Source organism: Lampetra fluviatilis, chromosome 25, assembly GCF_964198595.1.
Source record: "Lampetra fluviatilis chromosome 25, kcLamFluv1.1, whole genome shotgun sequence".
In the NCBI taxonomy this organism is placed as follows: domain Eukaryota; kingdom Metazoa; phylum Chordata; class Hyperoartia; order Petromyzontiformes; family Petromyzontidae; genus Lampetra; species Lampetra fluviatilis.
This window is the reverse complement of record NC_136299.1, coordinates 13,417,525-13,442,851: the sequence shown is the minus strand read 5'-3', so window position 1 is coordinate 13,442,851 and position 25,327 is coordinate 13,417,525. Positions and strand designations below refer to the sequence as shown.

The following is a 25,327-nucleotide window of genomic DNA, read 5'->3' as shown; positions in this document are numbered from 1 at the left end:
ACCCCCGCTCACTTCCCCCCCCACCCCCGCTCACTTCCCCCCCCCACCCCCGCTCACTTCCCCCCCCACCCCCGCTCACTTCCCCCCCCACCCCCGCTCACTTCCCCCCCCACCCCCGCTCACTTCCCCCCCCACCCCCGCTCACTTCCCCCCCCACCCCCGCTCACTTCCCCCCCCACCCCCGCTCACTTCCCCCCCCACCCCCGCTCACTTCCCCCCCCCCACCCCGGCATTTTGCCTTGCTCGTCTTTTAATCCCTCTAAGCAGCGCTCCACTTCCCCTATCCCACACCCCCCTCTCTATCTCTTCTCCCTTGCTCCTCCCCCCTCTCTTACCTATGTAGAGCCGTTGTAGCCGTTGTAGACGGCCTGATTTAGACTTGCCGCGGGTGGCAAACAAACACAATGGGCGTGGCTACGTCGGTACGCAGAGCAGGTGCTCGCAGCGACGTCCTCGCCGTACGCTGGGATCCCCCACAGCCCCTCCCCTCGAGGGGAGATGGCTATTTAAGGCGGTGAGCCGAAGGGCTCTGGGTCTCGTGTTAAGCTGTAACCAGTGAAGAAAGAAGACCAGCTAGACCGGCCCTGGAACTCCCTGGGATCGCTGTCCTTTTAAGGACCGACCAGGCAAGCCAGCGGCGTGGCCCCCAGAGCCCAGAACCGACGCTCTTCTAAGAGCGGGCTCTGGGTATTCGGGGTGCCGTAACCTAGGGTAAGCTAGCTGTGAGCTAGGCTGTTGTGTTCCGTAGCTAGACGGGTGAAGGGGCCGATACCCCTTCAGTTACTGTAAGCTTCCGAGTTACGTGCTGGTGTTAATAAATAAGCGTGTGCCTCCAACTACGTGTCAAGTCTCCCTGGAACCTTACTACACCTATATAGCCTCTTGTCACGGCAGCCCTTTTGGCCACTTCAGCAATTGTTTCTTGCTGTGGTTGTCCCACCTGATGAGTACACCCCTGTTTATGTTTTCTTTGCTATCAGCGATAAAACCAACAGCCTACAGGCGTCAGGTTTAGTATATATGCTTTTTTGAATATTACACAGAGACCCATGGATTCGCGTGGGGACTCATAGACTCACACGGAGATCCGTGGACTCGCACGGAGACCCATGGACTCACTTAGACGGGATGGTGATCACGCAAGGGTCTCTGGTGTCATGAGTTGATAGTCTCAGGCTGGTCACCAGGGCACCACGATAGCGAGATGTTGGCTACCTCGCGTGGTATGCAGGGGGTCGTGGGTTCGATTTTTACCCGGATGCCTGCTGTATACAAACGTCAGCCTCGAAACCTTAATGACTTGGAGAAGATCTGCGAAGAGGAGTGGGACAAAATCCCTCCTGAGATGTGTGCAAACTTGGTGGCCAACTACAAGAAACGTCTGACCTCTGTGATTGCCAAAAAGGGTTTTGCCACCAAGTACTAAGTCATGTTTTGCAGAGGGGTCAAATACTTATTTCCCTCATTAAAATGCAAATCAATTTATAAAATTTTTGACATGCGTTTTTCTGGATTTTGTTGTTGTTATTCTGTCTCTCACTGTTCAAATAAACCTACCATTAAAATTATAGACTGATCATTTCTTTGTCAGTGGGCAAACGTACAAAATCAGCAGGGGATCAAATACTTTTTTCCCTCACTGTATTTGGAGTTTGTGTTCTTTTCGTGGTCGCATTGATTTTTCTCTGGGTCCTCCAGTTTTTAGATCCTATAAATTTCCACGTGATAAGCCACTTCGTTGCGCTATCATTTGTGATAGCCAGGTCGCTTCTGAAAAAAGAAGCTTCACAGCTCAGTGGGGCCTTACCTGGTAAAATAAAACGTTATTTTTAGTGTTAGTTTAGATATCTCAAAACAATATCACGTCCCACGTGGATCTTCGCTCCCATCGGCCAAATGTCATCCCCAACAATCTGGGATCCGTTGCCACCTGCGCTGACGAGCGTCACTCTCCGCGGCAGGGTGGAGCGTGGCGCTCGACCGTGCGTGGCCCAGAGGTCATCGGCACGGACCTCACAGGCGCTCCGTCACGTCACGTCACGTTCCATTCGGTGTGGCGATCATAATCGTCACCACCGTCATCATCATCATCACCATCGTCGCCATCATCACCATCATCGTCATTGCCATCATCACCACCACCACCACCATCATCAGCCGTGGTCAATCCACTGCTGGGTGAAAGCCTCCCAAACTCACAGTCCCCTTCCTTAACCTCCATCCGGTCCTCTCTCTCAGCCTCACCTCCACTCCCTTCCTCTTCCCTCCACTCCGTCCCCTCCCTACCCGAGATCCCTTCCATGACTCCCTCCCCCCCCCCGTGTGTGCCCATTCCTCGGCCCTACTGGACATCGGTGAAAAAAAAGCTTTATAGCTCATCGGATTCCTCCTGCAGTATAAATACATATCCTGATTCCTGAAATCCCTTCATTGCAGAGACAACATTTTACGTACAAAAACTCTCCGGTTTACAATGCTAGGCAAAGGTGCAGCTCTGAAATGGATTGCTGATGCTACTCCTCGCAGGGTGGCCTCCACGAGGAGCTCGAGAAAGACCCACTCGAGGGTATTTGGCTTCATCTTCCATGCCGGTTCGACGTCTTAGAAGACGCGAGAGGACACGCACGTTACCCCGCCATGTACGACTTGCCCGTTGGTCGACTGTGCCGTACCGATTTGTACTCTTTGGGTCACAGATGCGCGGGGAGTTAAACAAAACACTTTACCATTGTTTTAAAATGCCGCACCGGGAGATCGAACCTACATCTTCTGCATTGAAAATCCAGCGTATTAATCATGAGACCACGGCAACATCCCATAATGTGAGGTTGCTTCAAACAGCGACCGAGGTCGTTCCGGTTGATGGTGGCTTGGTTGTTGTCAACAAAGCGAGCCGAGGGCTCATTACCTGAAAAGAGGACCAAGGCACGGAGTGTGTCCAGAAACACGTGTCTTGGTAACATTTGTAACGTGTTGCAGTTTACGAGGACGTCAATTATGACCGCGACATTCTTAGTCAAGCGATAGCATACGCAATTCCAGGTCACACTGACATTTTATGGCAAATACATATAACATTCGCTCGTGGAAGTGCGGTGGTAAATTGTGGCACACGGCTGTTTAAAATTCCCTTTAACCCACCAGGAAGTTCCTGAATCAAGGTTGCAACATTAAGTACCCAATTTTCAAAAACGTGTCCATTGTTTCAACTGCCGGGCGGGGAGATCAAACCGGACTGGCGACCTTTGCATTGCCAGCCCAGTTGGCTAATCATCACACCACTACAGCATCCGACATTGCCGCATATGATGTATCACACATGTTCAATAAAAACTGAATGAGCCACACAAACAGCACAGCTCGTAATCTGATGTGTTGTTAATGAAAGCAGCGCCCAATGAGAAACAAGACACCTTCCGACCTGACCAGGCTTTACCAGTGGTTTAACTTCAAATACTGCAACGATTGTTTGGCAACGGAAAGACACACAGCTTAGACAACCAAGATGCTCTTTGTGAACTACCTTATCTATAACAATGGTGTACGATTACCTACGACTTAATACCCATGTAACCTGTCCATTCCTCTCAAGCAAATATGCAATGTGATTTATTAACAGTTGTGACTTCATTGTTTCCAACAAATGTTTCTACATTGTTACTCTTGAAACGTTTCAATGATACATCTGCATATTGGTCATCCACTTCCTCACACACAATCACGTTCAAATATAAGTCATGGCTCTGAACAACTCATGGAGCATGTTATGTTTTATACAGTCCCTCCAGAAAAACGCGATTATGCGATCGCATGATTCCATGCAAAATCAGCCAAAGTCCGCATATTTATGCGGGGGCGCGTTTTTTCAAATACGCCGCACTTTCGCCGCATAAATTGCAGATTTCCGCGCGCAAAATATGCGGGCTTGCATGATTTCATAATCCCCGCATTTTCGTTGCAAAAAGTCACATATATCTTAGCAGAAAGTTGAAAAATGTTGCGTTTACTTCACACAAGCGCAGCCATTTCCCCTGTTGCCATGGGAACGTTATGAAGTGACATCACTCATTACGCGACATCATTGAAAATCTGCAAACCCCGCGATGCCAATGAAACCATGATGAAGCCCGCAAATCTTTCTCATTTGCCAACAAACATAAGCGCAAAAGACCGCGCAAAGCAGTTTCCCAGTGTGTTACATGACAGTGGGGGCAAATTATTTTGCACTCCGTGCAACTGCGTGTTGGACCACAGGCGGAAGTCGACGCTGGACAGTCACTTTGCAACCGACAAACATTCGAGGATGGTTAAAGCAGCAGCGGAATCAGCCAAGATGAAGCAGCTCACCTACACCGAGGCGTCAACTTCCAAAACAGTTGCTAGGGCTGAAAGAATCAAGGTCAGTAGCCTATTAGATTAAAGCTTGTAAAATTATGAAAAGGCTGATAGTTAAATTGAAACAGAGAGAGGTGTGTGAATGAGATTTCCAAGTATGTTGTGTGTGGATGTAAGTTAACGTTAGGGTTAGATAGACTAACAGTAGTGTAATTTCCCATGCAAGATGATTGATTTTGGCATGAAAGAATTATGTTTTATTTGCAGAAACACTACTGTTCTGTGAAAGGCTTACTGTAAATGATTCAGTTTTATACAGCAGTTTTCTGTAGGTTACACTGGACTTTGTGTGTGTGTGTAATACAGCCCAATGATACAAAAGTATTTTTCTGTTTGTAGATTTGTGAAACCTGGGTTGCCACCTGCACTGCCATCAACATCCCACTGTCTAAGACTGACCACCCTGCACTGAGGAAATTTCTGAATGAGAAAGTCATCAATGGCGGCGCCATTCCAGGGTTTCACCAGCTTCAAGATATGTACTTGGGAGCAGTATATAAGAAGGAAAAAGAGGAGCTGAAGACACTTCTTGCCAGAAAACCTCTTGCTGTGATATTTGATGAGACTCCAGATGTCGAGGGGAGATGTGTCCTGAATATCCTCCTTGCACCACTTGAGAAGGATCATTCTGGGAGGATCTTGGCCTACCTTGCAGATACTGTTTTCCTTGAGCAATGCAATCATTCCACTGTATCCATGTCTGTCGTAAGGTGCCTTCAAGAATACAGCATTAACAACGAGGATGTGATTGTGTTCGACACTGATAATGCAGCCTACATGAAGAAGGCATTCACAGCAGCTCTGCAGTCGTTGTTCCCCAACTCGATACACATCACATGCATGGCACACATAATGAATCTCATTGGCAATGCCTTCCGCAAACCTTTTGTTCAGTTGAACAGCTTCATGCTAAGTTTCTCCCAGATGTTCTTCAATGCTGGATCACGCAAGAGAAGATACCTCTGCTTCTTGTCAAACAAGCTGCCTAGAAAAAAGGCGGTCATGCCTCCAAACCCCTGTGCAACACGCTGGAACTCCTGGTTCTCTGCAGTGCAGTACCACGCACAGCACTTTGGACTGTACAAGGAGTTCATAGAGATGGAAATCGAGGTAAAAACTTCCTTCACATAATTCCTCAATACAATTAACACTTCCTTTTCTTCATCAGTTAACCCCATTTGCACATACAAACATGAATAGTTTAGTAAGATCAAAGTAAAAAAAAAAATTGCATTGAACATATTGTATGTTTGACCTAATTCCTTTCTTTCTATTTGTGTTTTTATAGGTGTGTAGCAGAAGTGCTCCACAGTCTGTGGAGAGACTCCACGAGATGCTTCAAGACCAAGACCTAGCTCAGTCCCTGAATGTCCAGATCAACATCATGGCTGACAAGTGCAAACGCTTCCTAAGTCTTCTCGATATCTTCCAGAGCAGACGTCCTGTGACCACAAAGATCTTCACTTATCTGGAGGATCTGCAGGTGGTCTTTGCTGCCAACAAAGAGCTGCAGTATGAGGCGTGTGCCGAATACTTTGAAGGGTTTAACTTACCTTACACCACAAAGACACAGATCCTCTGCACAGTTGGTCAGGCATATGAAAACGCTGAAGAAAAGCTCACCAAGTACATGTCACATGGGCAGCCGGCCATTGAGTTTCTCCAGGAGGTTAGGGTGTTTGACCCTCGCCACATTGCATTCCTAGATGACTCCGTAGCAAGCTACAAGGCCATTCCAGGTTTCACTGAAGTGCAGGGTGATGAATTTGATTCTTACTTCAAGACTCTTGGTCCAGCAGCACTCAGAGCTGCACCATTCGGCGTGGTGGATTTGGATGTGTTTTGGGATGGCCTACAGGAGAGACTTCCTGTGCTGAGTTCCTTGGCCAAGCGGTACAAAGATGCTGTCTCAAACTCAGCTGATGCTGAACGCAGCAACAGCATCTACAAACTAGTGTTGTCTAAGCGAAGAAGATCAACTACCAACCAAAACCTCAAAGCCTTGGTCTTCCTTTACCATAACCAACGAGTCCGCAGTGGAGCATTTGAGAGGGAGATGGTGGAGGGGGAGGAGATGGACACTGAGGGAGAGGGGATGGAGGATGAGGATGGTGAATGATTGGCCAGTGTTAGAGGCTACGTAGTTAGTTTTATTCAGGAGTTTATGCAACTTTACAGTTGTAAGATTGCACTTTTTTGTTAGTAGTATGTAAATTTACATTACTGTAAGACTGTACTGTTACTGTATTGCTTACGTTACTGTGCACTGAAAACACTTATTTTAACAGATGTCTGTTTTGTATAGCTACCTCTGTAAAAAGGAAGCACACATTTTATTTTTTAATATTTTATTTATTCATTTTTACAGAAGTTGTAGCATATTCATTTTGTAAAGCTACAGAACTTGTTCGACTCAATGTTTTGTAAGTTTGAGCCATCTGTTTGTTAAGGTCTGAAATAAAACAAGATGAGAACTTAAATATTCCCAGCACTTTCTGTGATGTAGTATGCTTGCTTATCATAGGAAGTAATAAGAAATGACTCTTTACATTAAGGTAGTAGCCTAGTGAATAGGGTGTTGGGGGAATCACTTTTTTTTCTCTTTTTCATCAAACCACAGTTTTTGCAAGTTCCCGCAATTTAATCGCGTAAAATTGCATAAATATCCCGCATATTCCATCGCATTTTTTAAGAAAACGTGCCGCATAATCAACGATTTTTGCCCGCAACAATCACCAAAAAACTCCGCGTTTTTCTGGAGGGACTGTTTATATTAACTAGGGTGGGTTAGGGTGCAGCCCTGCAATTTCTTCCTCACGCCACTGCTGGCAGAATGGCCTCCACAAGACAACTCGTGAGAACCCCTCCAACGAAGGTATTTTGGCCTACTCTTTCACCATGACCAGACGTCTCGGAAGAGATGGGAGTACCCACACTTGACCCCATCGCACAAGACCTGCCAATCGACTGTGGTCTACTTACTTATACTGGTGTGTGGACAGAGGCAGAGGGGATTCAAGAACCTGGGAGATGGAACCAGCGTCCCGTGTGTTAAACATCGTACCATGCAGCATTCCATACCAGTCTACAGTAATCTCTATATTTTAAAAAGAACATAGGTTTAAAATTGTGTATAAGCACGACTGTCCAATCACGTGGTGGTGTGGTAGTTTGGTGACTATAAAGATGGCAAAACTATTGGAGTAAACAAGTGATGTTATTCCTTTTAAAAACATGCAACAGCGAAAACTAATCAGATGATATATCAATTAAACGTGTAGAGTATAGCAGAAAATAACTATGCAAAACATGTGCTTGAAGAATTCTTTACAGCAGCATCCTGAAAATGAAACCAAATACAATACCGTACAAGTGAATTGGATCGAGCTTACCATGCTTGACACGGAATTCTAGCATAGTGCCAATTGTTACTTGCCTGTGAAGTATAGCAATTGTTACTATATGCATAGCATTACATCAACTCAGTCTTTCATGTGGTCATGAAAAACACCAGTGTACTTTTTAACCATAAAACACCAAGACAGCACCTATTAACATTCGCTAATCAACATCTGTTAATGTGCTAGATTCTAAATGTGATATTTCTTTAATGCTGAAAAACACTTTGCAATCTATTAAGACATCAGATACAACTAATATTGTACAAGTTGGACAACTTAACTGAAAGTTAATTAACTTCAATAGCGTATGGAAGTATTTCTAACATTGGCCAAATGTCATTATACCAATATAATACATTTTTATTACGCAAATATATTATTTCTTACTTTTCAAGAGACATACCAGGCATGGCCATGAATACATTAAAAAAAATCATTTTTACAATAGCAATGAATAGCAGTGGCTTATTACGCACAATACAATTGGCCTATTTTACATAAGATGTATCGGAGTATATGTAAGTACATATTATACCAGAAACTCCACTTGTTACCATGCAAACAGAAGAAGCAGAGGCCAACCCGGTTGCATTAATTTATTTTTAGTTAACATAATACCTAAATTACACATCCATTGAATTTGACAACGCTGCACACAATGGAAATCTAAAATACAGGATTTCAAAGGACACACACACACTGCCTTGTAACATTAATCATATACAGCATGAACATTATTACATTACTTTGCTATTTAAAAAGATATTGAGTTTTGTTTACAGTTAATCTGACTAAACTAAATAAAAAGGCAACATGTGGGTTGATAAAATAACATTTTTTTTACCTTTAAGGTTTAAATACAAAGCATGCAATTAACCATATTAGACATCAGTATAGCAAACTGTTCTCAAAGTCTCCAATATGGTCCCCACAGAAATGATCAAATTATTGAGAACTGATATTAATTAATATATTTCAAAGACATTTACAGCTGTAACAAATGTGGATGTCTAAAACATCTAAATTCAATCCCATCTAAAGTTGCATTCACCATTTGTGGTGCACGTGTCTTACAGGGAGTGTATAGGTATTTCATATCGCTGTAGAAACACTGAACTCCTGAATGTTTCCCTTAAGGTAAACCAAATAAAGTACATGCAGTGCTCTAAGAGTCTCCAGCAAAGAGACTTGTCTTACTAAATGATGCAAAATGTGTTCAGCGATCAAAAACATATATTGATCATTGGCTGATTCGTTTCTGGACAATGGCTAATTTGGGGTCCAATGTAATAGTGTGAAATCACAATATGAATGTATATACAATGACAACACTGCAACAACAACACATTCTACGTAGCTTTAAATACATATATAAACACAAATTGTTAGAACATTGCAATAAACAGGAAAATATATCATGGGTATGTTTTACATTTTTAGAAACACATTTACATTTTTTTATGAATGACGATGCATTGCAAATAATTGCCTGTAAGAGTATGCTGTACATAAAAGGATTCGTTTCTGTGCAACGCTTAAATGTTACACTACACTTCTGCATCGAGGTTCATAGAAAGGGAAACACCCAGAAGACCGGTATTACATGTTGGTAGAATGGTGTTCCTTTACAGAAGAGGTATTCATTAGGTGGAGCACAATCCACAGAGGCTTGGAGGTGGTCATGCCAGCAACTTCTGGATAACCTCCATTCAAACTTTAATGCATTTTCACCCAACCAAACAGTTGTTCTTAGCGACCGAGAGCTATGAAAATATTTAAACGAGTGGCACTTACGTGACATACACATACCAGAAACCAATCTTGATGATTTACACCTATGGTTCGCACACTCAGGGCAGCTATTAATTTGCTATGGGTACAATATTTTCACAGCTTAGAAAATGTAAACGTATGGCACAGGTGCTCACTGATGTTGAACTGTTTGAGCAGAAATAATAATTAGTGCAGTTTCTTGAATTGTGATCAATCCAAATGCATGGGTTTACCTGTGCCTTCAACGGCCCAATCTGAACAATCTGAAATGTGGACATAAATGTATTGGTGAATGAAACAGGTCATCATGCGATGTTATTTGAATTTGATACAAATGATGTTCAAGCAAGTAAGAAATCTGTATCAAGATATTCAATCCTGACCAATTTTCCTTTACTTCGAATGACTAATTTTGAAATGAAAAAACGTAGCACTTTTTTTTACTAACTGCGTGGATTGCAAACGGCTCAGCCCCAATTGCAGCTTACCAACTCTGATTGGATGTAGTTCATGCAGATAAATGTACCACTTGTACTCAATAAGCATTACGCATAAGTCAATACTTGACCTACTTTGAACCACTGCACTATGAACCCGGCTGCCTGAGTTTGATTCCCAGCCAAGGATACGAATCATATGTTGCGATTGATATCCGAATCATTTATGGGCCACAACTTCACCAACCAGCACGAATTAAAATAACAAATGGTCAAACGCTCATGACCAACACAGTATCTGGATGGGTTTTCATGCAACAGTAAATTGACAGAGGGCTAGAATAATTGTATATAACCATTGTGTTGACTGTTCATTCAAATCAGAAAAATGTTAAAAGGCATGCACTCGTGACAGATAACGAGAAAGAACCTGAAACGTATTTTTCACAGGCGTGAAATCACGAGTGTCTGGTGGGAACACTTAACATCACAGTGAAATCCATTTCACAGGACTCTTGCAACTTTTATTTATTAAAAAAATTAGTCATGTGAAGAAGAGGTTACCATATGGATATTAGCCAGTGTTCACTTCATCCTCACATTTAATAGGAATTACAAATCCAATATTTTGGTATTAATCCAGTGCCAAGGCTGATATCACGAGCAACACAAGTGCTTTGGTGAGCTCATTATGATCAACTTAAGAAAGAACATACCTATTGTGTGCCTTACAGGAAATGTATCTGCGTGTTTGAAAATCAATCACTGAAAAACATCTTGGTAAGTCGATTAAGGTGTGTACAAAAGCCGATTTAATTGCAAGTTAAAAAAAACATTGTTAATGTGCAAATTACAGACTTCTGGCATGTTAATGATGTAATGCAATGTGTGCATTATCTAATATTTGTAGGATTGACCCTGGATAGTACTTGAATGGGTGACCACCATGCATAAAATGCAATGTAATAAGCGTTGTTCGCAGTAGAGGGCAGTGCAGAAAAATCCACTGTTATTCTGCAACCCCCCCCCCCTTCTGCCTTCACCAACCCGCACCAACCAGCATGGTAAAGTTTGGTCATTATCCCACATCCCCTGTAAGGCACGGGGAGGCATTCATCCAGCAGTAGATTGAGAAAATGGGCTGTACAATGTATCATGTACAGGCATGGCTCATAGCAAAGAGCCTCAGTCATGGGTAACTTACATTTTTAGAAGTAATTAATAGAACATATCTCAATATTACCAACATTTTTCAAAAGTGTACAGACATTTTTTTCCTATATCCCCTACACATTTCAAAAACAGTGCGTTAAAATGTAGATATTAGGAGCGTAATACATATTTCAGTGTTTTAATAATTGCTCATGACTGACCTGCCCACTAGAGCAGTGGTTCCCAGCCTTTTAGAAAGGTGGGCCAATAATTGTTAAACCCACTGGTCCCTGCCTCTTCCAAGCCCCCGTGCCACATCCCCCCAGGACGAATGTTGAACTTCTTTCATACAGTACGTAGTCATCAGAAGTGCGAGGAGAAAACAACAAAGTAAACACAAAAAAGCAGGATAAGATGTCCAAGCCTCGAGTCAACGTGGGGATCAGTAAGCCATCTGTTTCATGTTGTGTACAAGTCTGTCCTGAAGCCACAACGCTACGCTGATATTCCCTTCTCCTCCAAGGTATCCATACTGCAGCCTACACCCCCCACCCACCCCACAAGGCTTCTGTGACCTCCCTGGGGGAGCGACCCACGAGATGAAAACCACTGGCCTAGAATATTGTTTGTATATCTGTAATTCATGTTGATGATGTTGAATAATATGTACTCTTAAAAGTGTGGAACAAAAATTACCTTGTAAAACAATGAATGGGCATATCTGATATGCTGACTCTAATATGATATATGAATGCCGTAGTAAGAGTTACCTTAATATCCGGATATTGTACTTTGCATACAGGCTCAAAATATAAATACTAAAAATATACATGACTGTTTACAAATACTGTATTGTTGCAAAACTTTCTAGCAAACCTTACATGTTTTAATATAATGCTAAATATCCAAGTATGAAGCAATATCATTATTTAATACATGTTAATATTTCAGTATTTGTTACCATAATTGATGCTATGCAAAATTAGAAATTTATTAAAATATAAAAATGTATTACTGTATTGCTGTTCAAGTTAAACAAAATCGTATATTTAACACTGTAATATTGGATCAACCCTAATCCTTCACAATTACTATTACCACATAATAATGCAGTCTGTGGGAAATGAAAAAACATGATAGATGGAATATTACATTGTAACTTTGTGAAGCATCTTAAACCTGAAAAGACTGCTCTGCTTTCAACCATTGGATGATGAAATACTACCTTAATCCAAATGCTTTCTTTAAAACAAAACAACAAACATAATATTCTTTGGTTCTTTCGGTAAAGTCACGTAGATAAAAAACAAAAAACTCAAAAAACAAAAACACACGACGTGTCGATCGCAAGACAAGCGGTCACCTAATGATGATCCGCTTGTGTTGCGATCGAAACGTCGTGGGTTTTTGTTTTTTGTTGTTTTCTATCTACGCGACTTTACTGAAAGAACCAAAGAATATTAACTCCTGCAGTCATGAAAGTTTAAAATCAAAATTTAACAAACACAATAGTAAGCATACATGTTCAAGTCACTTTAAAAAAGATCTGCATCATACACAATCACTGATAAAATATTAACCAAATTTGAATAGCAAAACCGATAGTAAAATGAACCATTATGATGTTGACAATTTCCACACAGAGGCTCCAATCATGGGCGAACATCTCAAAGTCAAGTTAAAATAACTGAAATTGCCTTTAAGATGTGTTATGATTGGAAACTACCCTTGAGACATTGGCTGGGTAAAAACAAGCTAAAGAATATGAAGATGACTACAAATGTCAAAATATTAACTATTAGAACCTACACAGAGATTATACTGCTTTATTATTTTCTTTTGGGGACAATGATTCAGTGTTCACGTCACGCCCTTCGTCAGTACCCCCTTCCCCCCCAGGGAAGCAAATATTACAACTAGCAATGACCAAATTCTGCGTGCTCCAACTCTACGAATACTGAACTCTAATGCACATGCTAAATAGTAATATTATTGTTTAAAAGCACTGTAATGACTCGTAGTTTGATGCCATTTACACAATAAAGAGGCATGCTCAAAAACGTGCATTAACTGCTCCATGTTGATGTAAAATTTCGAATGGGGAATCTTCACAGCTGGCTCAGGGCTATAAACAAGAGAGGAGGTAAAAAAGTAAATGACCTTGACATGTTTATCCTGAACAAGCAGCTTTACACATTTTCTGAACCGGCATTATAACAATGAAATGTGGAAATACTGTAGCACAACACACCGCACATCACAGATATGCTGCATAAAAAGCCAAATTCGGTGTGCAAGGAACACATCAGTCGATGCACGCTATTGGTCCTCATTCGTCAATTTGTCTCTCACATTTTTTTCAGACGAACATCGGGGTGCACAGGTGCTCAATTTCCACGTCAATTGTTGCATGGTATTACAAAAGTACCTTGAAGACGTACTCTGACTCACCGAGCCAACTGTAAATAATAGTTAATAACTTGCAGCACGCCATAGGTGGTCCAGCCACACTTTCACCAGTAGAATGCCAGTTACTAAACCAAGTCAGGCTTAATCCTAACTTAAAGCTTTCGTGACTGCAGGAATTCATATTCTTTGTGTCTTTCGGTAAAGTCACGTAGATAGGTTCAAATAAAGTAAAACACTTTTTTCCTGATGACGACCGATTGTGTTGCGATCTAAACGTCGTAGTTATTTGTTATTTTCTTTGAACCTATCTACGTGACTTTACCAAAAGACCCACGGAATATAAGTCAGGCTAATATCTATCTACTAGCCTTTATCCTGTCCAAGGACGCATGTATTTCAGTAAATTTGAAACTTGCAAGCGAAAAGAAGACCGCGACGTGATATTCATTGCATCAATTCGTGTGCAATTTGTAAGGCCGTGGTGACACAGACTTATTTCATTTTAAGGTTATTCCTTGTTCATCATGACGTCCTTTTTACTTCTACGTCTCAAAAGTGTGACGGAGATCGCGTGACGTGAGGGTTCTGCCTTTGTAGTGAGGATTGTAAGTTGACGCTGAGGGGGGAGGAGGCGCCTCGCCACCCCCATGCGGAGTGACGTCACCTGCTCATGATTATTAATGAGGGGGGGTCCATGTGGAGGACGTCACCTGCTCATGATTATTAATGAGGGGGGCTGGTCGACATGATGTCACGCGTCGGACACACAGACATTCTTAGCTCATTATAGTAGTAAATGAAAACCATGTATAAAAAGTTAAACATTTAAACAGATGAGTCAAAGTACTTAGAAGGGGATGTTGGGAGAAACTGACTCGTGCTAACACCAAAGCATGCCTTTGTTTCCATTGTGACATCACACTCCCAATTCTTTTCCTTAACCAAAATAAATGGAAGTCAATGTTCAGCAATGCTTTTGGTGGAGATGATCAACTTTAGATTGCTCAAGGATAACAACAGTATGTTGCAGAAATGTTGTGGGAGTGTCTTTTTGTTAACTTCATTGCCTACTCCTTTGCTCTGTATAACCAAAACGTTAAGATTATATAACATGACAGCAACTCCTCAATATCCATAGAAATACGTATGAAGTACTCTTACATGGTGGAAGGCCACTGAATAACTATTTAAACCCTCATCAGCCTGGTGATCAATAACGCTCTTGCTTTGATAAAGTCGAGCTCTGAAAATTAATATATTTATCACTGTCATGCTTCAATCTCATAGCAGAGCTTTTGGGAAAGTGTTCTCCCCCTACTTTGTAAATGAAAGGCCACTTGAAGGATTTTTCAGAAGTCCTGTGAAAGATTGCTTGTGGGCCGTTCTATGGCACACAGCCGTCGCTACTCTGAGATGAACTAATACACTGTTCATCTCATCACATGAAGCTCATATCACATTGGCAATTGGGGAAAAAAGACAACAAAAAAGTTATTTCAAACAAAAAAATCCAAGCTGAAATATCTAAATCAGGCCCATGTTATTTACGTATCACTAAACATAAAAGGAAGGGCTTTAAGGAAATGAAGTATTTATAACTATGTTTGAGACATGCATTTATTTGGTTATTAAAACCTCATAAGTGAAGGCTCGTGACTGTGGCTGGGAATTTTGATCAGCCTACCCTGGTGTTCTGATCCTAAAACATACGTTAACAGATGATCATTGGGTGACTATCATTCATCTGTATTCCAAGTGGTCGAGTTCTGTAATTTGTATGAGATGCCAATTTTGTGTTTTTCAGTATTGGTAACTGTAATGTATGGGTGCTTTGCAATGCATTCTTTGTAATATAATTTTAGCAGTTAAGTTTGGAAAGGTTGTCTTTAAATTGAAGGCACATGTAACCTAACATGTGACGATTTAAGTAAATAGATTGGCAAAGTGTGCACTGAAACTAATTTTAACACAAAAATATACAACAACAAATGTGAGGGCTTAAAAGGCTATAAAATATACTCGACGTTACAGCTCATACAGGCCTTATATACCATCAACCAACTGAGGGGAAAATATTTCTCTCAGATTTTGTGGCAGAGATTTAAGGTGGTGCTTTCACTTGCATGCATGTGACTGCATGTGACTGCATGTGACTGCATGTGACTGCATGTGACTGCATGTGACTGCATGTGACTGCATGTGACTGCATGGCCCTTCTTGAATTGTCCGAGTAACAGCAGCCATTACACATTAACGACAATATACACAACTTGAACAATGGCCACTGCATTCAAATTAGACGCTTGAGAACAACATGCAAAGGGTGGCCACAGCCTGGCCCAGACAGTCTGGAACTCGAGTGTTAACACAGCAATGGCTGTTCTCTGACCACTGCTGCATACTCACGGCTGTAAGGTCAGCCATCGTTTAGTGCAACCTTGTGTCGGCTTTGTTTTCGCATATTTTCCCGATAAGAGTGGTAGCACATTGAGCACCGGTGTTTGCTCAGATTATGAACAGTGAGGTCTCAGTACAGGTCAGAGTGGGTGCAGTCTGTGAAGGGACGTGCACCTTAGTTGGATTTCAGTAGTTCGAGTAGAGCTCCCACAGCACCAAAATATCCCTGCCAACACAGAACAGCAGCAAGGAACATAATGAGAAACACTGCTACCATCATGGTTATAAGAAGACTGCTCTACTGCCACTATATAATGTACAAGTTATCCAAAGAGGCCATCATCCATTATTAATGAATTATGGAAAGCAGTTTGAACTGCTTAAGAGAAAAAGTTTGACATAAGCATTTAAAGCAATCACACCTGAGATGTTAGGAAACACCTCAGACTCTGAAACCGTGATGCGATGCCAAGGCCACGGCAGACATGGAGCTGTCTAGAGAGAGATTCAACTCACAGGATAACTATTCACACCACGGCACCAAGTTCGAGTTGCGTGCGTAACGTTTTATTGACCAAATTCAAACTACCGTCTAATTTATATTTTTTATAATGGGTGACCCCTTTATCCGTACCTTGTATAGTTACAAAAAACGCAATATCGTATCACACAGTTACATTCGCTTTGTGATGTTCACTGTATTGGTGCACATTAGTCATGCATTTTAATATAAAAATATCACTGGATGTATGAATCATGCTGCCCTAAATTCCCTTTGAATTTACCATGATGAAAAAAACACAATAACCAGAAAAAAATGTATGAATGCTGACCTTTATTTAAAGTAACTTGAGAATATGTTTAACTAAATAAACATGGCACATGTGGGATTGACTGAATACCGACATTACATGCTGTTGTTTTAATGACAGGACTGCCCTTTACAGCAGCTGCAACAACACCGAATAGGTAACCATTTTACGTAATGCTTGATTAATAAACAAAATACAATATTCAGAAAATAATTATAAAATAACACATTTTCCCTGGCTTTAACATAATAACATGATTAAAATGCATTTATATTTAGACATATTAACTCTGAAAAATTAATGTTTTATTCAGATTCACAAGGTAGGTCGGTAATTACAATTTACAAAACTATCCACTATGTAGTCTTATAGTACAATGCTCATTTAAGCCGGTTATCTGCAAATACCAATTTGCTTTACTGAGAAAACAGAGGAAATGATCACGTGGTTTAATGTATTGCTACATTGCCGCCTGTGTGATGGGTGAATGTAAGAATCGTGACAATTTTATATTACACGTGAAGTTTGCTTGCGTTAATGCCACTGCTGGCAGCATTGCCTAGACTGGATGCTAAATACTTTATCCCGACATCTATTCATCTATGCCAAAGGTATGCATTGATATTAAAATTTAAAATCAGGGAACCCATTTAAAAAATGGCATAAGTGACATAAGCTCTTGGCTAAGAGACATGGTAGGTGGAGTCAAGCATATGACCATGGTGAGTGGTGATCTGGAAGTATGCCAGGGATCCATTTAGGACTGTTGCTGATACTTCATGCGTAGATCTCCCCTGGTTATTATATTGATCGAAACTGAATGGCGATTAAAATTATTGCAAAGTATTCTCAAAACATTGGCCAAATTTTTCAACAAAATTACAATTCCCAAAGGACAATTTGGATGTGTTTAGAATGATTAACGTGTTAAAATGTTAAGGCACAAAGAATACAAAATATTGAGTTATATTTATTGGTATATCAAACGTATGTATCCCATTAGGGAAAGATGACAGGAGATTTAATTTCACTGTGGTGTGCTTTTAGCTGTCACCCATGTGAAGTTCCCTGCTTGACTTGTCTTGATCCATGTTTTTTTGGGGTTTGGCCACATGGTAGTTTTATACAAAAATTATTGTCACTAACCCTCCACCACCTTACAAGGTTGCCATGTTGTTCACAAATGCAATATTTAGACATGTCAATGTGTTGATCATATTCTGACCAATAATGCGAACCGGAGGCTTGAGACTTTTCATGACTGAATTTAACATCAACATTTCATGGTTCGCTCTGCTTCGAACTTTATCAGGTAGTGAGAACTCAACAAGTGAGTGAGGCTGCTTCATCTGACTCTGTGCTTTAACTACCTGCCGTGACATCACCAACTACCAAAGGATGTAGGTGTCATTGGCATTTTTCGTACTTTGGGCCTGTCTACTTTTAACGGGAATGACATAAAACATCTTTAAAGAAAGCCATTGCCCTGTTTATGAATGTAGGATGAAGGCACTCACCTCATGCTCCAGGAACAGTGCTTTGAGCTGGCCCTTGGACCAGTAGTCCATGGCATAGGCCAGGAGCTTCATGGACAGCGTGTTCACTCGCAGGAAGTTTCCTACAAACACCACCCGATCGATTTTCTGTTCGCATTCCACACGCCCAACGTCAAGGGGATAAAAATGGCACGCCAAGGAGCTCGGTTTATTGTGACGATAAGCAAAGAAAAGATCAACAAAATTATGTAATTGCTTTATAAGAAATTCAACTACAATGGCGCTATTATTTATTGTGTACATTGGAATGGGAATACATATTTACTTAGTATGTAATGTTAACCATCAAAACTGGAAGAAATAGTCCCAATGTTCGACTTCCTTAAACTAATGTGGCAGTGTTACACAAGTATAATTGGTCAAAACAGTTTGGCGAGCCAATACCACTACCAAAGTTAGCATCCGGTGAAACCAAAGGGGCTCGTGATTCAATGACTCCATTCTTGGAACGGAGACAAGTACACTTCCTGCACTTAGCAGGACATTTCATTAGGTGGAAGGATATTCCTATTGTAGACACAAATTATGCAAGACAATGAACACGAGTAGGACTATAGATGTACTTCTTAGAGTAAAAACTGCACAATAGCATACCTCAGATATGAGCATAGAGTTAAAGAGTTTGAAACATCCATTTGAATGTATAATGTATTTCACACCAGCCTCTGAGCAGCTTGCTTCAAAGTGTCATCTAACCCACCTTGCACTTTTTCCAAATCAACCACATTGATTCGTTTTGTTTGTCCAATAGCAATTTTATCGTAAACAATGATCCCAGCCAGCTTGCTGCTCAGAATACGGACATTTTTGGGACATTAATTATTACAATTTCTACAATAAACATGCCTTTTAAACTTTATATATTTAGCTTAAGTTAATGTTTTGGCCAGACTTCTAAAAACATTGCATTGAGGTTTTTGGAGACACTGCTACCTTGGGATGAAACCAATAAGACATATGATGTGCATGCCATCTTGACATCATTATTATTATTCATCCTATTAAACTCTTTGATGAATAGCAGGGGCAACAATGCTGGCATCTCGATTAACATATCAGAGTATGGTCATCAGTATGACCAAATTACATCCAGATGGCTAATCTCAAATTATTTTAAAAACTTAGCAAAATAATTGTGGCACATTTATAAAAAACAAATGCGCAGCACTCTTACGTTTTCAAAACACATCACATTTTTGTGTTGCTCTGTTGGAAGGCAAAGCTGATTTGCGATTGAAATAGGTTCAGTGTGAAAAATGTTTATTAATACCATGGCCAGATCGTATGATCAAGTTGTTTTGTGAAGTAAAAAACACAATGCAGCCTGATGAATCGTTTTTTTTTCCTTTTTCAAGTGTTACACAAAGTGTTGAATGAAGCAAGATAATTAACTGGGCAGTAACAATGGGAAACCAGCAGCGCAGCAACAGCTCTCTCTCCGATGTGCTTTCACGTTGTACCGCAAAATGTCCAACGATTTGCTCCATGGACTGCTGAACAACACAGCACAACCGTGAAAACCTACGTGGTAGGAATAGGAAATAAATTGGATTTAAATGCACACCCTGAGTAATGCTTAACAAAAGGGAAAAACTGGAGTATGTATTTTGTTATCAATGTGCATGTGCAGAACTGACCATGTAAACCTCGCTATATTGCACATGGTGGTGTTTTACATGGGGGTCAGTGCAACACATGCAATGAAACATTCTTATACACACAGTATTTGTAAAATAGAATGCTTCTTAAAGCAGGGTACTACAAGGTCTACGAAGATGCACATATGGATGTGGAGATGCATTTTACGAGCTGAAGCCTTTAATGATTTGAAGAGCTGCCCTTGCTCTCTCATAGCCCTGTACAATGCTGCTTGATTGAGGTGACAAGATAGCACTGTAAAGAGGCCGAGAGAACAGGGTAAACTGCCCAGCTCACTGTAGAGACCTGAAAAATACAGTCTGAAATGATTCAAGCCTCTGATAATTCAATGCATAGTATCGATAATGCGTGGCGAATACATTGTTGAACAGTGTTATTTCCATTGTAGTAAATGCGAGTTAATTTTGTATTCTTGTTATGTATTGTGCTCGTGGAAGTACTCATCGTAGAACGATGGTCACCCACCCCCAACATCCCCACCTCCCCATCCCTGGAGTGACCCCCCACTCACCCCTCCGTATACCCCCTTTAAACCCAAAGCCCCTCTTCCAACACCTCCCCCACACCCTGGATTTATGGCCTTCAGTCAATTAAAAAGTGGATATTAAATGAAGCATATATACCGCATTAAAAAAATATTTTTGGGTAAGCTATTCGATACATGTTTTCTTGGGTCGAAAATAGATGGATAATTTCTTTCCAACTGGAAATGAATTATTCCTGTTCGACACTGCTTACCAAAAGTATGATGCAATGGCCTGCTAGATTTACACCGTGAAACTTCAGAGACTGTATTGACAATGATGTAGAAACACAGATTGCATTTGCAGCCTCAGCTGACACTGAGTGTATTAACCTGTAGGACAGCATTACAAAGCACATGCAACGTCACCCCAGTGTGTTGTAACATGACATCATGCTGACATTGAGAATATCCAAAAGAAACGGTGCATACACAAATAGTCTTTAACGGTGTATTATGTTCCACAATGTATCTGGAATATGCTTAAGGTCTGATTTTTTATGACCAATGTTAATTATTGGCAGTTATGTCAAGAGGTTATATAAACACATGTTAAAAGAGAAATTCACTGAAGTGGCTAGCCAGAGCAGGCTGCATGAGAAACAAGGTCTTCATGTTACAAATTGAACTTTGCTGCAAACTTGTTGTTTGTTTTTCTTGTAGTTGTTTTCAAGTGGCTGAGTAGCTTACCGGTCAGTGCTATTGCCTCCTATAAACTATGAGTACAACACACTCTGCACACTGTGTTTGGCATCTGTGGCATCTGTTTATGTGAAAACTAACAATAAAATGTTAATTATCCACAGCAGCTAATCATTAAGTAAGAAAGTCTATGGTTCAACTTTTTTGAAAAGGGGAGGTTAGGAAGAGTAGGCTACAGGGAAATAAGATTTTTTATTGGTCAAAATGATATCGTACATTTGCACGTGACAATCTTTTTGGATGGTGGAGGGTTAAATATGACAAGATTTTAGGCATAAAACTACCACGACGCCTAATCTGTGATGGCGAGATGTTAACTACCTCGCCTGGTATACAGGTCATGGGTTCGATCCCGACCCTGACGCCTGTATATTTGCAGTTTAAATGTTCTGCCCGTGATCGTGTAATTTTTTCTCCGGGTCCTCCGGTGTTTCCCTCCACATTTGTGGCCAGGTTACTTCTGAAAATGAGCTATACAGCTCAGTGAGCCTTACCTGGTAAAATATTTTATTTATTTAAATAGTAATAGTTCAACCCAAAAGCAAATATAGATCTTTGTACTGACCGCGAAAAGCCACGTTTTAAGGTCAGGGTTTACCTCGTTGAGGGCGCACATGCGTGCGATGGAGCCAATGTTGTTGGTGATGGTGACGAGAGTGGCCCTGGCCAGGTCCTCCCGGCTCACCGCCTCCCTCCTCTCCTTGCACATCATGTTCCCGAAGCTGTCCGCAAACATCGTGATGCATCGGCAATCATGTCAAGCATTCGCTCGGAGGTCACAAATCTAAACAGTGGAGTACTTGAAGTGGATTTCTCGGGGATGGGAGTCAACCATACACACTGTCCTTTAAAAAACACATTGGCGTGTTTAGAATAATGAAAATTGTTATCGAGAAAGTTGATCAAAAGGATACTTTCCACGATCATTTTCCCTAACCACTTTCTCTTTTTAGACAGCAATTTATCACGTTGCTTGTGCAATGCATTTCAAAAGACAAAGTTTTTAAATGCTCCGCATGACCTAATTTGCTATTATTTTTTAAGTTGAAAGTACATTGCACAAGAAAACCTTGTTACTTGGTTTAGAACTGTATGTAATTATAAAAAACATGTTTATACTACTTGTATAAGTAGTGTAAGTTTATATTACTATAAGTTTATACTACTTATGAAGTCAAAACAAAACATTTAAAAAGAGAAAGATATTTGTTTGAGCTGACAAATGTGGCGTAGATGTTATTTTGACAAGTATACAAAAAAAGCACCGGACATTCATGAGCCTAAATCTGTGGATGAGTTTTGCCTTCAAAGGGGCTCACCAACATGCCACACCATTATAACTAACATTTTCAGTGAGAATGGCAATTCACATTTATTAAAAGGTGAATACATTTGAACATATAATTGACGGCACGTTCAGGAAAAAAGGTTCTCAAAGTATTGTATATTAAGTTGTTGTTTAGATATTTATGAATATACATGTAATTCGCACCTCTAATTAGCATGGTTGGCTACATACGGTGTGAAAGAAGTTCAACATGGCATTAGGAATTTAAAACGTAAACTAGTTCATTTAACCATCAAGTATTGGTAAGCCTATATTATACTTCCTACAACACTGTGATACACCAAACTCATACCATGATTTACTGAAAAAATAACAATTCCAAGTAAAACCGTAGTTTCTTCATAGCTAATTCGATACTTTTCAGACATATGAGTGTAACTCTGCATCCATGGTAACCTTGGAACAAAACATAACTTACTTAAACTTCACCCACTTTGTGCATGTCGTACCGAATTGCAGAACACTGGAGTACATTCTTCAAGTTCAAGTTCATTTATTAGGTATAGCCCTGTGAGCCATTCAGCTCTTGAATCGGGTGCAACCGCAACAAACAAAAAACAAAAACATGAACAAAAAAACATCTTAAAGTGAATATGTGACTAAGTGCAAACAGAAAATCCAAGAAAAGACAGCAAAATATTGCAGAAAAAACACCGTACACCAACGCTGTGTGCAAAAATCCCAGTGGGATGCAAGTCAAACAACAACAACAACAACCACAAGACAGCTTAAATTAAGGCCATCAGTCTAACTCTGTACTACAACAAACAAACATGGCTAAACCAATAAACTTTTCGAAATCACCAAAATAAAGCCATGAAAGCAATGAAAAAGCAATCATAGGAACTGTGACAGAATTTTCACAATAAATGGCATAAACAACATGTACTACCAAAACCCTGCAGCCATAGCTGGCTGCATGAGTCACTCCACCTTTAAGATCAGTACACTAAATCAAAACACAGGTCATACTTTGTAGCGATCATCCGGAGCGAAACATTTTATTTTAGGTCACTGAATAGCACTGGCAGCTAGGGGTGTACAACTCCTCTAGAGCAGTTTTGAGTGAAGATCTCATAGGTAGTGACTCAAGTTTCAATTTATTGGCAACAGCATTCCAGACCCTGGGGGCATCAATAGCAAAGGCCCTTCCTCCAGTATATGTACGGCAATAGGGAATATTAAGCTGGTAAATGAGTGTAGACCTTAGGTCAAATTTGTTCTTTGAAACAGAGATGAGATCCAGCAGGTAATCTGCAGATTCTTTTGCAAGTACATCATGAATAAATAAGATCTGGTGCACAAGCCGTCGAACATTCAGAGATGTTAAGTTTGACCCAATGTAGAGGTCACAGTGGTGAGTCCTATATGGGCAGTTCAATGCAAATCTTAAGGCCGAGTGATACATTGAGTCAAGCTTCTTCAGTACAGTACTTGGGGCTGATTTATAAACAATGTCACAGTAATCAAGTAGAGGCAGTATGGTAGCTTTAATCAATTCCAAACGGAACATAGGGGGGAAGCAGTGCTTGTGTCGATATAGAAAACCAATTTTAATTTTTGTCTTTTTCCCAATATAATCAATGTGATCTTCAAAATTCAGTTTTGAATCCAGGATGATCCCAAGATACTTATAGATCTTAACTTGCTCTATTTGATCATTATTTAAGGAATGTAATTTGGGGAAAATAACTTCCCGCTTTAGTCCTGGTGAGAAGCATAGCACCTTGGTTTTGGCAGGATTTAGGACTAGTTTAAGAGCAACTAGCTGATGTTGTAGTTTGTTGAAATCACTCTGGAGCTTAGCAATCACGTCATCCGGAGAGCGGCCAGCAGTAATTAGTACCGTGTCATCTGCAAAAAGATTTACCCTGGAATAATCCAGTTCAGTGCCCAAGTCATTTACATAAAGAGAGAACAAGAGGGGGCCGAGAATGGAACCCTGTGGAACCCCTTTTGTTATCTTAACACTGTTTGACCTCCAACCATCTGTGAATACAGTTTGGGTGCGAGAAAAGAGGTAATTTTTTAACCATTTTACTGTGTTTTCGGAAAAACCGAGGCAACTTATTTTACTAAGCAGGATGTTGTGGTCTACTGTATCAAAAGCTTTGGACAAGTCAAGAAAAAGACAGGCGCAGTACTGCTTATTATCAAGGCTACTGTAAATGTGATTCATAGAGTCTAATGCAGCAGATGTGGAGCTGTATTTTTTTCGGAACCCAGATTGTTTTTCTTACATGTCTGAGTGAAGGATTTATAGAAAAATCCAAATTAAATGGGGATTAATCAAGTAAAAAAAAAAGTACGTGGGCTGCGAGCTTTGAAAATTACTTTCTGTTGGAATTTCGCTAAGGCGAGAATAAGAGGCATTCCCAACGCAGTCTACACGTAAACCGATTGTGTCGTACTTTGGCAGTCAAAAGAATGCACTGCAAACATAACTTAGGAATGTAATGGGGTAACAGAATAAAACCATACAACTAATATGATTATTAGTTCTGAGCGATCCCAACAAATTATCATGCGACTCTGAATAGGTTCCTGAGATGGGCGGAATTGCCAGGATTTCGATAAGACATTGCCAAAGTATGCCATCTAGTGGTGAATCTCATAATCAAGAATTTAATCATTTGAGTGGATACCAAGGAATTGATATTCAAAATAGTAGAAATGCTGTGAAAAATTCTAAGGCAGTCCAAGGGTCTCATTCAAAAGTGATTACTGAATTTCGATCCAAAAAAATGGGATTCTTCGACCGCC

The 25,327-nt window shown here is 40.6% G+C and overlaps 1 protein-coding gene across 4 annotated transcripts in view; it reads right to left on the bottom strand.

Annotated features, from left to right (window-relative positions):
- Positions 1-7,583: 7,583 nt before the first annotated feature.
- Positions 7,584-25,327, bottom strand: part of LOC144941842 (pantothenate kinase 3-like) — a 34,265-nt gene continuing 16,521 nt past the window's right edge. The window contains exons 5-9 of one of the 4 annotated variants that reach the window (XM_078868331.1): positions 21,815-21,938; positions 18,294-18,419; positions 16,139-16,190; positions 9,803-9,832; positions 7,584-7,735 (exon numbers count right to left, since the gene is read on the bottom strand). In XM_078868331.1, the coding sequence (XP_078724457.1) occupies positions 16,140-16,190; positions 18,294-18,419; positions 21,815-21,938 (301 nt within the window). In that variant the 3' untranslated portion in view covers positions 7,584-7,735; positions 9,803-9,832; position 16,139. Of the gene's footprint in view, positions 7,736-8,345; positions 16,191-18,293; positions 18,420-21,814; positions 21,939-25,327 lie in introns of those variants that run through there. The other 3 variants (XM_078868330.1, XM_078868329.1, XM_078868328.1) reach the window with 3 other exon arrangements.